At 35.0% G+C, this 14,608-nt stretch overlaps 1 protein-coding gene across 3 annotated transcripts in view; it reads right to left on the reverse strand.

The window, feature by feature from the left end:
• Positions 1-3,120: 3,120 nt before the first annotated feature.
• CAAP1 (caspase activity and apoptosis inhibitor 1) overlaps positions 3,121-14,608 on the reverse strand; it is a 53,315-nt gene continuing 41,827 nt past the window's right edge. For all 3 annotated transcript variants that reach the window (XM_060153513.1, XM_060153512.1, XM_060153514.1), the window contains one exon: positions 3,121-5,009. In XM_060153513.1, coding sequence (XP_060009496.1) covers positions 4,663-5,009 — 347 coding nt within the window. In that variant the 3' untranslated portion in view covers positions 3,121-4,662. The remainder of the gene's footprint in view (positions 5,010-14,608) is intronic.

A 14,608-nucleotide genomic window follows, 5' to 3' on the forward strand; every position in this document is an offset into this window, starting at 1 on the left:
TGAGTCACACCAATGAATCAAAACTATTTATTCTTTATGCAGTTTTTCACAGGAAGCTGCTGGAAGAGGTACACCACCAAAATGAGGGAATAAACGAAAAGAGGAAGACAGGATTCAGGAAATGGGATATCCAGCATGAAAGAGGTGAAGAGCAACCAATTCAGATTAGCATAGGACAGAGAGCCCCAGGTGAAATGTCTTTAAAGAAAGAAAAAAACAAAGCTAGATTACATGATATGTTTGAACCTACTAAGAAACTGAAACTCCTGGAAGGTAGTTAGGGTACAATTTAACTGCTACTACAGAGAACACTGAGCAAATGAAAGAATAAGGTCATTATAAATTAATTCCAAACGGCTTAAAACAAAAATTGGAACAAAAAAGGAAATCTAATTACAGATACCACACAACCCAGTTGTGAATAACATTTACACAGTCAAAAGAGTATAAATATTGAATGCTAATTGAACCAAAACTGTGATGTAACTGCACTAAATTGGGAGGATGAGAGAGGAAGCTACATTTTTAGGGAACAGGGAGAAGGAATAGAGCTTAATTTTCATATTCCAAAATAGATCAATAAATAAAATCTAAGACTGAAATATCAAGGAATAGCAAAAAACCATGTTACTCAGAAATACAAAGGTAAAATTTTAAGAAGGCGAAAAGATTTGAAAGTGGTTACCTCTCAGTAGCAAGAGCTGGTGTAAAAAGAATAGGGAAGGCAGTACTGTTTTTCATTATAATAAGCCTTGGAAAAAAATTTTTTGACTTAAAACTATCTACATATTTTGAAATAAATAAATAAAGCAATAAGTTAAAGATAGCAACCTAAGTTTATAGGCCAAAGTGAATAATTCTAGACAATACTTACCAAGTGACCCTGACAATAAAGACTAATAGGTAGGACTTCCCTGGTGGCACAGTAGTTAAGAACCTGCCTGCCAATGCAGGGGACATGGGTTCAATACCTGGTCCAGGAAGATCCCACATGCCACGGAGCAACTAAGCCCGTGTGCCACAACTATTGAGCCCATGCACCACAACTACTGAAGCCTGCACACCTAGAGCCCATGCTCCACAACAAGAGAAGCCACCGCAATGAGAAGCCCACGCACCACAATGAAGAGTAGCCCCCGCTTGCCACAACTAGAGAAAGCCAGCGGGCAGCAACAATAAATAAGTAAATAAATAAATAAATAAATAGTGAAAAAAATAGGTAGAAGAAAAAAAAAACTGGATTATTGTTCATATCTAGCAACCCTATGGGACAAAGAAAGATTAGACTGTTTCATTTTGAATAGGGGGAAGAGGAGGGGAAGCCCTAAAAAATACTTGAACTCAAAAGAGTTCCCTAAGTTTTACAAATTTTATGGTATTTTCTACTGGAATCACAGGATGTTACAGCAGAAAGAAACCTTATATATTTGCTAATGATTCATCTCTCCTATTTTATAGTTACTTGTCCAAAGTTACACAGCTGGTTTGGGCAGAATCAGAACCCTCTGTTAACTCTCACACTCTTGTCATTTTATCACAATGCATTTTAAAATAATAATTAAATATCAAGGAAATTGAGTTCCTACTGATATATTCATTAGCATTTTTCTTTTTATTTAAAAAGGGAGACTACTTGAAAATAAAAAATGTAAAAATATCTATTAGTTTTAAGTTAAAGCATATTGGTCTTTTACTTTCAAATAATTAGTCATTATACAATAAAGGAAAAGTATCTATAAACAAACTCTCTTTTCCTACTTTTTATGATGAAATGGAACTGAGAATTTTTAAAACTTTCAGGCTGCCATCTATATTTTGCTTAAATTGTGGGTTCACTCCTGCTTTATCTACCTGGAAAATGGCATTGAAAACACATATTTTATTGCAATTTGTATTACTATTCAAATGACTCAGAACACCTTTATTCAGATAGCTAATCATGCCCTAGGATCTAACGATTTGCTGAAAGTAGGTTTTGACAACAAGATTTACAAGGAAAAGATATACTGCCCTATAGTTTTAAGGAACTGATGGTGTTCAACCAAAGGACTTGAGAGTGTTAGGTGATTTTCATAATTATTATGCTACACACTGGTAACCTAGTGATAGGTTTTTAGGATATACCTTGAGTCTCTGAATTAACAGGAACATCAAAAAGCGGGCCAAGGCCTATTGCAGAGGACCCATTATTACCAGTTGCCACCTATCATTCAAGTCTTGGGTCAAGTTCCTAGTCAAATATCAGAATTACCTGACTTTGGATGGAAAGTTAGGCTGCCCATTTTTTTTCCTCTTAATCACTAATTAAACATGGCCTAAAATTTTTCTTTACCTTGGCAAAAGGGAAGAATTAGGCATAAAACGAAGCAGGGCTCATCTGTTTATTCATCAGTCTATTCCATGCTAAAATCTATACCACAACATTCCTACACCATAACAGTTTAAGATTCTGAACAAGACTAAACACCTGTGAGGTAGTCAATAAATACCTGTGAGCTGATGATTTAAATGACAGCATCAGATCAATATATGATATTTTCCCATATCTAAAATAACCTTTCCCATATCTAAAATAACCTTTCCCATTTCTAAAATAACCTTATTCCTGTTCTCTAAAGCCATTCATTTGCAAAAACCTCTCGTCTTTCAACATTACAAAAAAAAAAGTGAGAAAGTTGATTTTCCAAGGTAAGAATCCAAGCAGCCTCTGATTTGTTCAGTTCATTCTACCTCAAACACTCCCTCTAGTCAAATGTCCTCTAAACAATTCTGCACAGTGAATACAGCAGACACACAATGCTTCACGAAGGTGGTGACTTTAATCAGCTACAAAGCACTCAGACCTTTTTCTACGCCTATGTTTGATCACACAAAAGTCACCTACTGCATCTTATAATTAATAAGCAGCAATAAAGTTTATTCTGCACTACTTTGTTATTATTTTAACTTTTAAGTTGAAATAGAAACTGATTTTTTCATTTTGAAGCAGTAACTATGAGAACTATTTAAATCATATCCATGTTTATCAGCCTAAGAGAAGCATTTCAAATGATATAGGCCTCTGTCCTTCATTAGAAAGACTCCACAAGAAAAAAAATGACAGGATTATTTAAAGGCATGTTCAGGAACAACAAAAATGAATTTATTAACTGCAACTCCAGTGTTTCATAAATACTATTTTCATAAGAAACCCTCTAAAATTTACATATAATGAAGCCAGCTAGTAAGACACAATCCCTGTAAGTTTTGTGTATAAGGAAAATCCTCATACAACATTAACAGAACATGGCTTATAAATAAAATATACTGTTTTTGTTAGCAAATATAAAAACAACAGTTCCAGATTTATCTTTTAGAAAAAAATTAATTTATTTTAAGAGTCTCCGCCTAAATTCATTTTGGTATCAAACAACTACAATTAGTGATGGGGCAAGCATCCATAATTGTGGCAGGATGTTATTTACAAAAACTATACAAAATTAGATTAATTATTACATCAACTTATCAAAGCTTCCTGAAATTAGTTTCATTTTTGGAAATGTATCAAAAGTCCTCAGATCCAGAATGATAGTCTTTATTATTTTTAATTCATTAATTTAAAATTAATTATTTTAATTATAGCACATCAGATCTTCAAGCAAAAACATCGGATGAAAGGCTGTACGATGAAATAGTCTCCTTTTCCTAATAGCTTGGAATGTAAATTAAAATGTGTTCCCTTCTTTTTTTTTTTTTTTTTTTTTGCGGTACGCGGGCCTCTCACTGTTGTGGCCTCTCCCGTTGCGGAGCACAGGCCCCGGACACGCAGGCTCAGCGGCCATAGCTCACGGGCCCAGCCGCTCCGCGGCATGTGGGATCTTCCCGGACCGGGTCACGAACCCGTGTCCCTTGCATCGGCTGGCAGACTCTCAACCACTGCGCCACCGGGGAAGCCCTTCCCTTTTTATTGAAGGAAAAAAAAATGAACTAAGCGTCCAGTAATATCAAATACCTGTTAGAATAACTTGTCTGCTGGAATTAAAGTTGGGCAATTACTTCTACATTGTTAAAAAATGCTTTAAATTAAGTCCTTTTTCTCTTTTATAAAGAAAGCTTTTCTCAGCCATTTTGGATCTCTAAGTCTTGTAACAAAAATGTCACTCAGTTTTTACTAGCAAGTCCACACCCATAGAAGGCATCTTCAATGCAGTATATATTTTAAAAGTGCATATAAGCATAACTAAATTTCTTAAATTGTTAACAAACCTAGGAGCAATAATTTAATATTCTATCGCAAAATACAGGTAGCCTAAAGGCAACATGCTTGGTCAATCTTTCATAAACTTTTTGGTTTGATGTCAAAACATTTCAAAATAAAGAAAAAAATACCATGACTCTTTGCTAATGGCTTTTATGGTATTAATTTGCAGATATAGCTAAATACTCATCTAACAAAGTATCCCGGTTACCCAATGATATTTGCCATGAATTCAGAAAACAATAACATATATAATACAAAAGTAACAACAACAACAAAAACATGTATTTTAGGCCTAAAATGAGTTTATCTAATAAGAGTTACATGAGAAATATCATGTAAGACCCCAAATAAACTTTAGATACAAAATTATATGATGTGGCTTTGTTCAAACACATCTAATATTCAGATACAATTTAAATAAACTAGGCTGGCTTTTTTATATCACCAGCTTTCATTAGGGCTTTAATAGCTCTTGCCCTCATCTCAAGTTCTAGCAGCTCCAGCTGCTGTGCAGAAGGCTGAACATCTTCTGGTGGAGGAACAGTCAGGGTGGCGGCTTTCGGTTCCTTTGGGCTAGACTCTGCCAGTCCCAGAATCTCATTCACACTTTTCTCAATGTCTTTCTCCAGGTCATCTATCTGACCAGCTTCACTTTGGACTGTATTTTCTGAGACCTCGGGAGCAGCTGCTTCTTCATTGCATGGGCCTTCTATGTCGCTGTCATAAGCATCTGCATTTATACTGAGTACATCACTATCTTCCCCTTTGCCTGTAACAAACAAAAAAAGGCAAAGAACCATGTAACCTAAATGCCCTGATCAAAATTTCCTTTCTGTTTATGATGAAAGGGCTGCTGTGACCCACACCTCCCACCATGGAGTCCCAAATACATTCCATAAACCCCATCCCAACCCCTGTTCCCCTGACTCAACTTCCTTCCTCCCTTCTTCCCTTCCTCCCTCTCTCCCTCCCTCCCGCCCTTTCTTTCCTTCTTTCCTTCCTTCCCTCCTTCTTTCCTTCCTTCCTTCCTCCCTTCCTTCCTTCCTCCCTCCCTCCCTCCCTCCCTCCCTCCCTCCCTCCCTCCCTTCCTCCCTCCCTCCCTCCCTCCCTTCCTCCCTTCCTTCCTCCCTCCCTCCCTTCCTTTTTTTTCCGCCCCCGCATAGATTGTGGGACCTTAGTTCCCTGACCGGGGATTGAACACAGGCCCCAGCAGTGAAGGCACCGAGTCCTAACCACTGGACCGCCAGGGTTCCCCCCTTCAACTTTGAAAACAGATCTAATTTAATGTAAATTTTAATGTATTTTTCATTCTAATTTAGAAGAATATGGAAGCACTAGGAAATGTACACCATCATATGGATGTCCCTGATCAATTTTCCTAATTAAAATATCGTTAACTCTTTAGACCACAGTGAAGCCTCTACATTACAAAATGCTGACACCCTTTGGATAGAGTATAGCTTATTACTGAAGAAGCAAAATTCTATTTGAGAAGGAGTTTTAAATACTTTGCCTTATAAACTACAAAAAAGGAAAAATATCACTGGCAAGCTGGACACCATGTGCATTGCAATTATTTCAAAGCTTTTCATATACTTTTTCAAACACTTTGTTCTAAATCAATAAATTAAAGGAGAATGCCTAAGGCCACTTTCTAAGGTAAAATAACTTTTCACCAAGAGGATTTTAATTAATAAAGTTAGCATGCCATAAATTTTTAAAGTACGTTTGTTATAAAACTTCTATAACTGATGCTAAGAACTTGCATATAAACACAGATTGTAGCCCTCAACCACCTTGGCCTGGACCATTACTGAAGTCCATGAGTTATTTACAACTTTGAGTGCTCCCTTATACCTCCAATTTATTTATCTTTTAAATTCCTAATATGTCTTTTAAAAAGAAAGTAATGATCCCCCAATTGTTAGCTTTGTTAGTTTTCTTGTAGTAGGAAGAACTTATTGACAAAATATAGATTGACAGATGGAAAATTCTGATAATAGAATGTATAAACAATTCTACTCCATGGATTTTAAAATAAATGATTTCGTGACCTTGATTCTGCTACACACCCTCTCAATGTTTCAAAGGAGAAAACTCTTTATGAAAAAACTTTTTTTGATTATATTTTCTATGAGTTTGTTTCAAACATTTTTAGAGGGCAGAGGTGGGGTTTGCTTTATTTTTTTAATCAGAAACAGCTATACATGTTATTCACTGAAGAAATGGGGCTTATAAATTTGGTGTTCTCAGTTTACATTAAAAATTATCCAAATCCAAGTGACTGAGTTCTCTGTAGCACAGTATTGGTAAAAGCATTCACAAGTTCCATCTGCCCATTATACCTGCACCATGGATGCCAAAGCTTTGTAGAATCTGTACCTGAAATGATTTAGCATAAGCACTTCACTTCACAAATGTGAAAATAAGGTAAGTGATTTGTACAATGTAATCTGACAAACTATGTAAAGATCTAGGATCATACTTCAAGTCTTTTCACTATTTCTTAATTTTCTTCATTCTACTGACTCACTTTTAAAGTATAGCTTGCAAATATATGAATACATTTTCAAAGATAATTTACTCTCATCCTAAGTATTAGAAATAGCAGGTTTTTTTGTTGTCAATTATGATCCTCAAATCAGAAGGGGTATAACTTGTACACTCTTTCTAAAAGAGTAACTTTAACCTAAAATGCCTCATTCTAAGCCCTCAAAATGTCAGTGTGGTAAAGTTCTGTCCTTCCACACCCCCATTCTACATATGTGAAAATGTGTGTGTGTGTGCATGTGTGTTCACAGGGAAGTGAGTACACATTTAAATTATAAGAGAATTCTACAAAAGAGCATCTTCAAGTTTTTACATGAGCTTAGGAGTCTGAGAGTAACAAATCAATCTCAGGGAAATCGTTTGTACTCCTCTAAAATAAATAAAAACAGTTTTACTGTATGCATGATGTTAAAGTAAGGCTATTGAAATCCACCAAGAAAAATAAAAAGACAGGTGGGTCTGAGGTAAAATAATACAAATGTAATTGACAATATTAAGAATAAGAATTCAGACTGTTGACTGTTAAAGACATTACAATAAAAAATGGCTCAGGGAAGAGAGCAAGCATAAAATTAGACCCAAATTACTGATGTCATAAAGCAGCAAAATAACTAAAGTAACTTAGATGTGGTACATATATACAATGGAATATTGCTCAGCCATAAAAAAGAATGAAGTAATGTCATTTGCACCAACATGGATGAACCTAGAGATTATCACACTAAGTGAAGTAAGTCAGAGAGAGAAAGACAAATATCATATAATACCACTCATATGTGGAATCTAATTTTTAAAAAAAGATACAAATGAACCGATTTACAAGACAGAAATAGACTTACAGATATCGAAAACAAACTTATGGTTATTTACAACTTTGAGTGCTCAAAGTTGTAAATAACAAACTTATGGTTACCAAAGGAAAAAGGTGGGGGGAGGAATAAATCAGGAGCTTGGGATGAACATACACATACTACTATATATAAGATAAATAACCAACAAGGACCTACTGTATAGCACAGGAAACTACTCAATATTCATATTGAGTATGAATATAGGTGATAACCTATATGAGAAAAGAATCTATAAAAGAATGAATATATGTATATGTTTATGTATAACTGAATCACTCTGCTGTACACCTGAAACTAACACAACATTGTAAATCAACTATACTCCAAAAAAATTAAAATAAATTAAATTTAAAAATTTAAAAATAAAGTAACTTTAAAATATACACAAAGAAACAAGAGGGTATGATATATTCCTTACTAGATTATATAAAAGAGCAGAATTAATGTAACATGGGTGGCCCTTAAAATACTACATACCATTTAGAGAACTTCAGAGAAAAAGCAGCATAACTAAAGAAATGAATCAAATAACTTAAGGGAAAGGACTAAAGGAGTTGAAGAATTTGGCTAAGGAACACAGAATAGAGTTAAAATATTTTTCAGGGAAAAAGCAATACAAGGATTTATTGAGCATTCATCTCTTATGGTTGATCCCCTAGCCAACTACTCACAAATATACATTCTATTCCATTTTCCTCTGATCTGGATACATTCATCATTTCTCTTTTCTTTTGTTTTCCTGCTATCTTCTGTGCTACCAACTTGATTCATACCCGTCAAACTCTACCCAAGTACCAAAGCTTTTTAAATAACAAATCAATCCATCTAGATTCAGTATCTAGACAGCAAAATGAATCAATCACTATCTAAATTCATCACTAACACAGATGAATAAATGGAACTATTTATCAGAGAAAATATCTGTTTATATTATTTAATGAGGCGTAGTTATAAACATGGGATAAAACCATAAAGGGAAAATATCTCACAACTAAACAGAACACCCAACACTCTTTAAATATTTTACTGACAAGGAGAAAATTTACAACTACAAAAGACTCAATCACTTTAAAATTAATATAGTTTCGGTATTTAAAAATGGGAGTGTACTACATAATAGAAAAGCTAAAATGCAATACCTGTATTTTTATTATCATCTATAACAAACCTCAATGCTTGAAAGCTACAGAGATTCCCCTAAGCTAGATAAAGGAAAACATTTTATGTTTTATGTTTGCTTTTTGTTAAAATAAAAGTTTTAATTATCCAAAGTAAACAAACATAGAAGAATTATTAAATATTTTGAGTAATAAACATTAAAAAGGACTTTTAAGTTATATTACATTTAAACCTTGATAGGGCCTATAATATTCCACTTGCAAATAATTCAACATATCAGAATACTTTTAAGGCATAAAATGAAAGCATATCTAATGTTATGAGTGACTACATGCTTGTGAAACTTCTTGATAGTGAGTTATTAAATTAAGCCAAGAGACAAACCCTAGTACATGGAATAATTAAGTACCTGTCTGAATTCCTGATAAAGATGGCAAATTGAGCACACATATCTAATTCCTATCCCTATCAAGAATCCACTGAAGTCACAGGAGAGATACTTAAAAATAATAGCATAAGAACTGTAAATTAGGACTTCCCTTGTGCCACAGTGGTTAAAAATCCACCTGTCGGGCTTCCCTGGTGGCGCAGTGGTTGAGAGTCCGCCTGCTGATACAGGGGACACGGGTTCGTGCCCTGGTCCGGGAAGATCCCACATGCCGTGGAGCGGCTGGGCCCATGAGCCACGGCTGCTAAGCCTGTGCGTCCAGAGCCTGTGCTCCGCAATGGGAGAGGCCACAACAGTGAGAGGCCCGCATACCGCAAAAAAAAAAAAAAAAAAAAGAATCCACCTGTCAATGCAGGGGACAAGGGTTTGAGCCCTGGTCCGGTGAGATCCCACATGCCGCGGAGCAACTAAGCCCGTGCACCACAATCACTGAGCCCGAGCTCTGGAGCTTGTGAGCCACAACTACTGAGCCCAAGTGCCACAACTACTGAAGACCATGTGCCTAGAGCCCGTGCTCTGCAACAACAGAAGCCACCCAATGAGAAGCCCACACACCGCAACGAAGAGTAGCCCATGCTTGCCGCAAACTAGAGAAAGCCTGCACACAGCAACGAAGACCAAACGCAGCCATAAACAAACAAACAAATAAATAAATAAATTTATAAAAAAGAAAAAAAACTGTAAATTAACTGAGAATGAAAATAACAAGCATCAGTCCTTCCTAAGTAAAATACAAAATGGAGGACCACAAAGGAAAAATATCAACAAACAAAGCTGAAAAAACGTAAGACTTCTGAGAAAGAAAATAGACTACAAATAAAATTATAAGACGGGGCAAACCTATAAGAAAATATTAGCAAAATACATTTTTTAACAGGACAAATGTAAGGATATATACAACGTCTGGGTATTGTTAGAAATAACTAAAAACATGGGCAAAGGATAGAAACGGGTTAAGCATTTCACAAAATATGAAATACAAAGGATCAATAAACATATAAAAAATGATCAACATAATTTTTCATCAGGGAAATACAAATTAAAACATTAAGATATTACTTTTTACTCATTAGTAAAAAATAAGAATTTCAGCCATCTGGAGAAAAAAATAATAAATTGGCAAGATGCAAAAATGATCAAGACACATTGTTAAGTCAAAAAAGTAAGCTAAAGAGTAATAATCATACTATGTTAAAAATAACATAAGTTATTAATAGTGGTTTACTTCTGGGGAGGGGAGTAAAAGTAGAAGGGGAAGAGAAGAAATTGAGTTTTCCAATTTTGCTCTATGAACATATGTATTTCTTCAACCATTTCTAAGAATATAACCTTGTAGAAAGTTTAAAAAAGAAATTATAATATTAGATAAGAAAGGGTATCATCTAAAAAGAAATTTTGCTGGATTTTTACAAAATGTAAGTAGGCAGGATAAAATTGACAGAAAAATAAAAGCAAAGCAAAATCACTGCCAAAGACACCACAGATAAGTGTAATTCTTTCTTAGAGTCTTGGAAGCAGGGAAGAGTTGGCTTTGGAACATACAGCAAGATAATTAAACTCATTCAGAATAGTTGAGTCAACTGAACCCTTCCTTCCTTCCCTCCCCTTCCCTGACACATGCCCAAGCACTCTATTGGGAGGCCTACCCCATTCACTTACACTAAAGAGATCTGGTAGAGAAATATAACTAAACATCTATTGAAGAAATCCAAACCAGCTACCAGAAAAACTACAATAAATGAAGAACCAAGATGAACAAAGGAGGACATAAAGAAAATTTAGGGATCAGAAGATATTCTACTGGAGGAGAATGAGGCGTTGGGGTGTCTACTTAGTATCCTTATGGAGTTTGAAGTAGACAATGTAGCCATAAAACAAGCACAGGGTGCAATGAAAAAGGACCAGAGAACAAGAAATATTATAATTTACAATTACAGTTATCAAGAGCAAACATTCAATGGCTGTTGAAAGACAATGTTTAAAAAAAAAAAAACCTTTCAAAATGTAGAAAATAAAAATATATTTAAAATATGCATTAAAAGTTAAGAGATGAGGATGAATGACTCACAAGTCCAACAACCTAATATAATTAATTCAACAAATATTGTTGAGCACCTACTATGTACAAGACATTGTTTTAAACACTGAGGAAACAGCAGTGAATTTTAAAAATTCCTTGCCTTACCATTAAGCCATAGGAGGGACACTATAAATAAATCAACATCAGGTGCTATGAAAAAAATAAATCAGGATAGAAGATAGTAGCAGAATGTTTTCATACAAAGTGATCACTGTGATTTGATACAGTAACAGTTGAGCAGAGACTTAAAGCAACAGAACAAGTCAGAAAGCAAGAAGAGAGGGAGTGAAGAGGGAAAATACTATGTATAAAATAGTTAACTAATGAAAACCTACTGTATAGCACTGGGAACTCTACTCAGTGCTCTGTGGTGACCTAAATGGGAAGGAAATCCAAAAAAGAGGGGATATATGTATACATATAGCTGATTCACTTCACTGTACAGCAGAAACTAACACAACATTGTAAAGCAACTATACCCCCCAAAAATACAAATAAAGAAATAAGAGAAGAAAACTGATATGAAACAAAGAAGGCTTTCACACTGAAAGGGTCTGCCAAGAGCATCACACCTAAGACACATCCTGTGAAATATCAGAACTCAACAATAAAAAAAAAATAGTTCTTAAAATTTCCGAGGAGGGAAAAAATAGATGTCCAAGAAAAGATAGCCTCAAGAAATCAAGAGCATTCTTATCAGCCACTGTGGACAATACATTCCAATGGCTATGGACATGCTCACAAAAAAGAGGAGTAATGACATACTCTGTGTCTTGAGGACACAACGCTCTTCTAAATATTCTTGTTAAAAGCTTGAACATGAATCTGATCAAGCCTCTATATCTAATTATCAATTTACAGAAAAATAATGTTAAATAAAACACTGAGATGCAATCAGTAAATTTAAACTGAGAAACTCCGACAACCCAGCTTCTTCAAGAAATAAACTGCAAAGAGAGGGAGAAAGGGAGAGAAAGGGGAGTAGATTAAAAAGAGACTCAGTATCATCCAATTGCAATGTAGGGACCTTATTTGGATCCCGATTCTTATAAATATAGTTTTAAAAATACTATAAGACAATCAGAGAGGTTTGAACACTGAATATCTCAGGATTAAAATTACATTATCACTGTTCTGTAACCCCTAATGAAATAATGGAACTAGACAATACTAAATAGCTATTAAAACCATTAGGCTGACAACACCTGACCCAATAGATCAATCTTAATATCACAATACCCACCAATGAACAACTAGGTTTAAATTTGAACACTTTCTGAATATTATCTGATGGTTTAAGAAATGCTACTTTTTAAGGTATTATGATTATGTTTAAAAACCCACCTCTTATCTTTAAGAGATATATTGATACTAAAATATATACAACTGAAAAGATGTAGGATTTGCTTTAAAATAACATAACGGGTAGGAAGCAGGTAGGAATATAGATGAAAAAAGATTAGACATAGGTGGATAATTGTTGAAGACGTAGCTGAGTACATGGGAATTAATATTCCTATTTTCTTTCCTATTTTTGCTTGAAAATTTCCCAAATAAAAAGGTTTTTTAAAGTTGATTTTTATTTAGAAACCTGTAACAACAGGTTTTAATACACACACACACACACACACACACACACACACACACACACACACACACAATGGAAAAGAAAATGAGAAAATCGAAATCCAATTTTCCTATCAAGCAAACATAGAGTTGGTTATTAGAAGGGTTAAACTACTTTACTTTTTCTATTTTAATTAGTTTTTCTCATCTGATTTTAAGTTATTCACGTTCAGTGGTTATGCCATTTAGAACAACACATTTCACCATCCTTCCCTCTAGAATCTTAACTCTCCAAGGCCTCCGGCGTTATCAATCTGCTGGAATCTCATTAGTAACAAAGCGTATGATATATTGGACAGCAATGCTATGCCTCCATGGATTTCTTTTCTTAGACTACAGATAATTTTGGTTTAAAAATTTTTTAAGTTATGAAGAACACATTTTTAATGTATTCTAACTGTAGAAAGTCAGCTTGATAACTTTTAACATTTTTAGTGAGTTCCAGCCTTTTCAAGAAGCCAAAACTTTATTTTCTGAAAAAGAAACAAAACTGTTCTTTTAATATATAAGAATAATTTTTTCTGGATAAGCCTTCAATCTTCCTCTCAGCAAAACTAACAGATTTGGCTATTTTTTTTCATGCAGTGTTTTAAACTATTGATTTAACTTTAAGTGCATAATGTTAACCATCATATTCAAAACTTAATCATGACATTAACCAACTATTACTCATAAAAAAGAAAATGCAAACAATTTAATACAGAAAAACTGTCTAGTATTCTACCAAACCCCTTGAACTATCCATTAAACTTCTGGCTAAGTGATTGTCTGCTAGCCTGTAAACCTAACTTTTAAGAAACACGAATCCAGAGGTTAGTAAATATTCACTCAGTATCTATTTACATATGTGCTGTAAAGGCCACAGAAGCAGGCCTTACAAAATGCCACAGGTAGTGTAGACTAAATATGTGTGGCAGGATTTAAGACACAGGTTTTGCCTTCATGGTGCTTGAGGATGCTTAAAATATGAACATCACACTTTAAAATGCTAAATTGTACAATATAAAGTATAATAGAATATCACAGTATATAAAGCAATAGTGAAAAGTCAAGGAGATCTTTACAGACATGTATTATTAAGTAGGTCTTAGAATCTAACAGGTGGGGCTTCCCTGGTGGCGCAGTGGTTGAGAGTCCGCCTGCCGATGCAGGGGACGCGGGTTCGTGCCCTGGTCCAGGAGGATCCCACATGCCGCGAAGCGGCTGGGCCTCAGTGAGCTATGGCCGCTGAGCCTGTGTGTCCGGAGCCTGTGCTCTGCAACGGGAGAGGCCACAACAGAGAGAGGCCCGCGTACCGCAAAAAAAAAAAAAAAAAGAATCTAACAGGTGATATTGACAGGGGAGGAAACTCCAAGTGTGAGGGACAGAATGGACAAAGGCAAAGTATTAGATCTAAACTCGGTACAATATGTGAGCCTAACAGAATAAAACGCAGACGTGAGAATACAGAAAAGGGTAGTACCCAAAATTACTGCCTCTGAAGACATCACCATTCCAGGATAAAAAACACAACAGGCTTTTACAATGGATCAGGTAAGTAAATATTTTGGGGTCACACTGGGGTACAATAACAGGCTAACACATGAGAGATTCCTGACTACCCTTCCTCTAGTAATCTGAAAGTAAACAGGAAGAACATATTTTTAAATGTCATTCATCATTTCTCCTATCATTTGATTAAACAGGCTTCTAAT

This window comes from Lagenorhynchus albirostris, chromosome 7, assembly GCF_949774975.1.
Source record: "Lagenorhynchus albirostris chromosome 7, mLagAlb1.1, whole genome shotgun sequence".
Classification (NCBI taxonomy): domain Eukaryota; kingdom Metazoa; phylum Chordata; class Mammalia; order Artiodactyla; family Delphinidae; genus Lagenorhynchus; species Lagenorhynchus albirostris.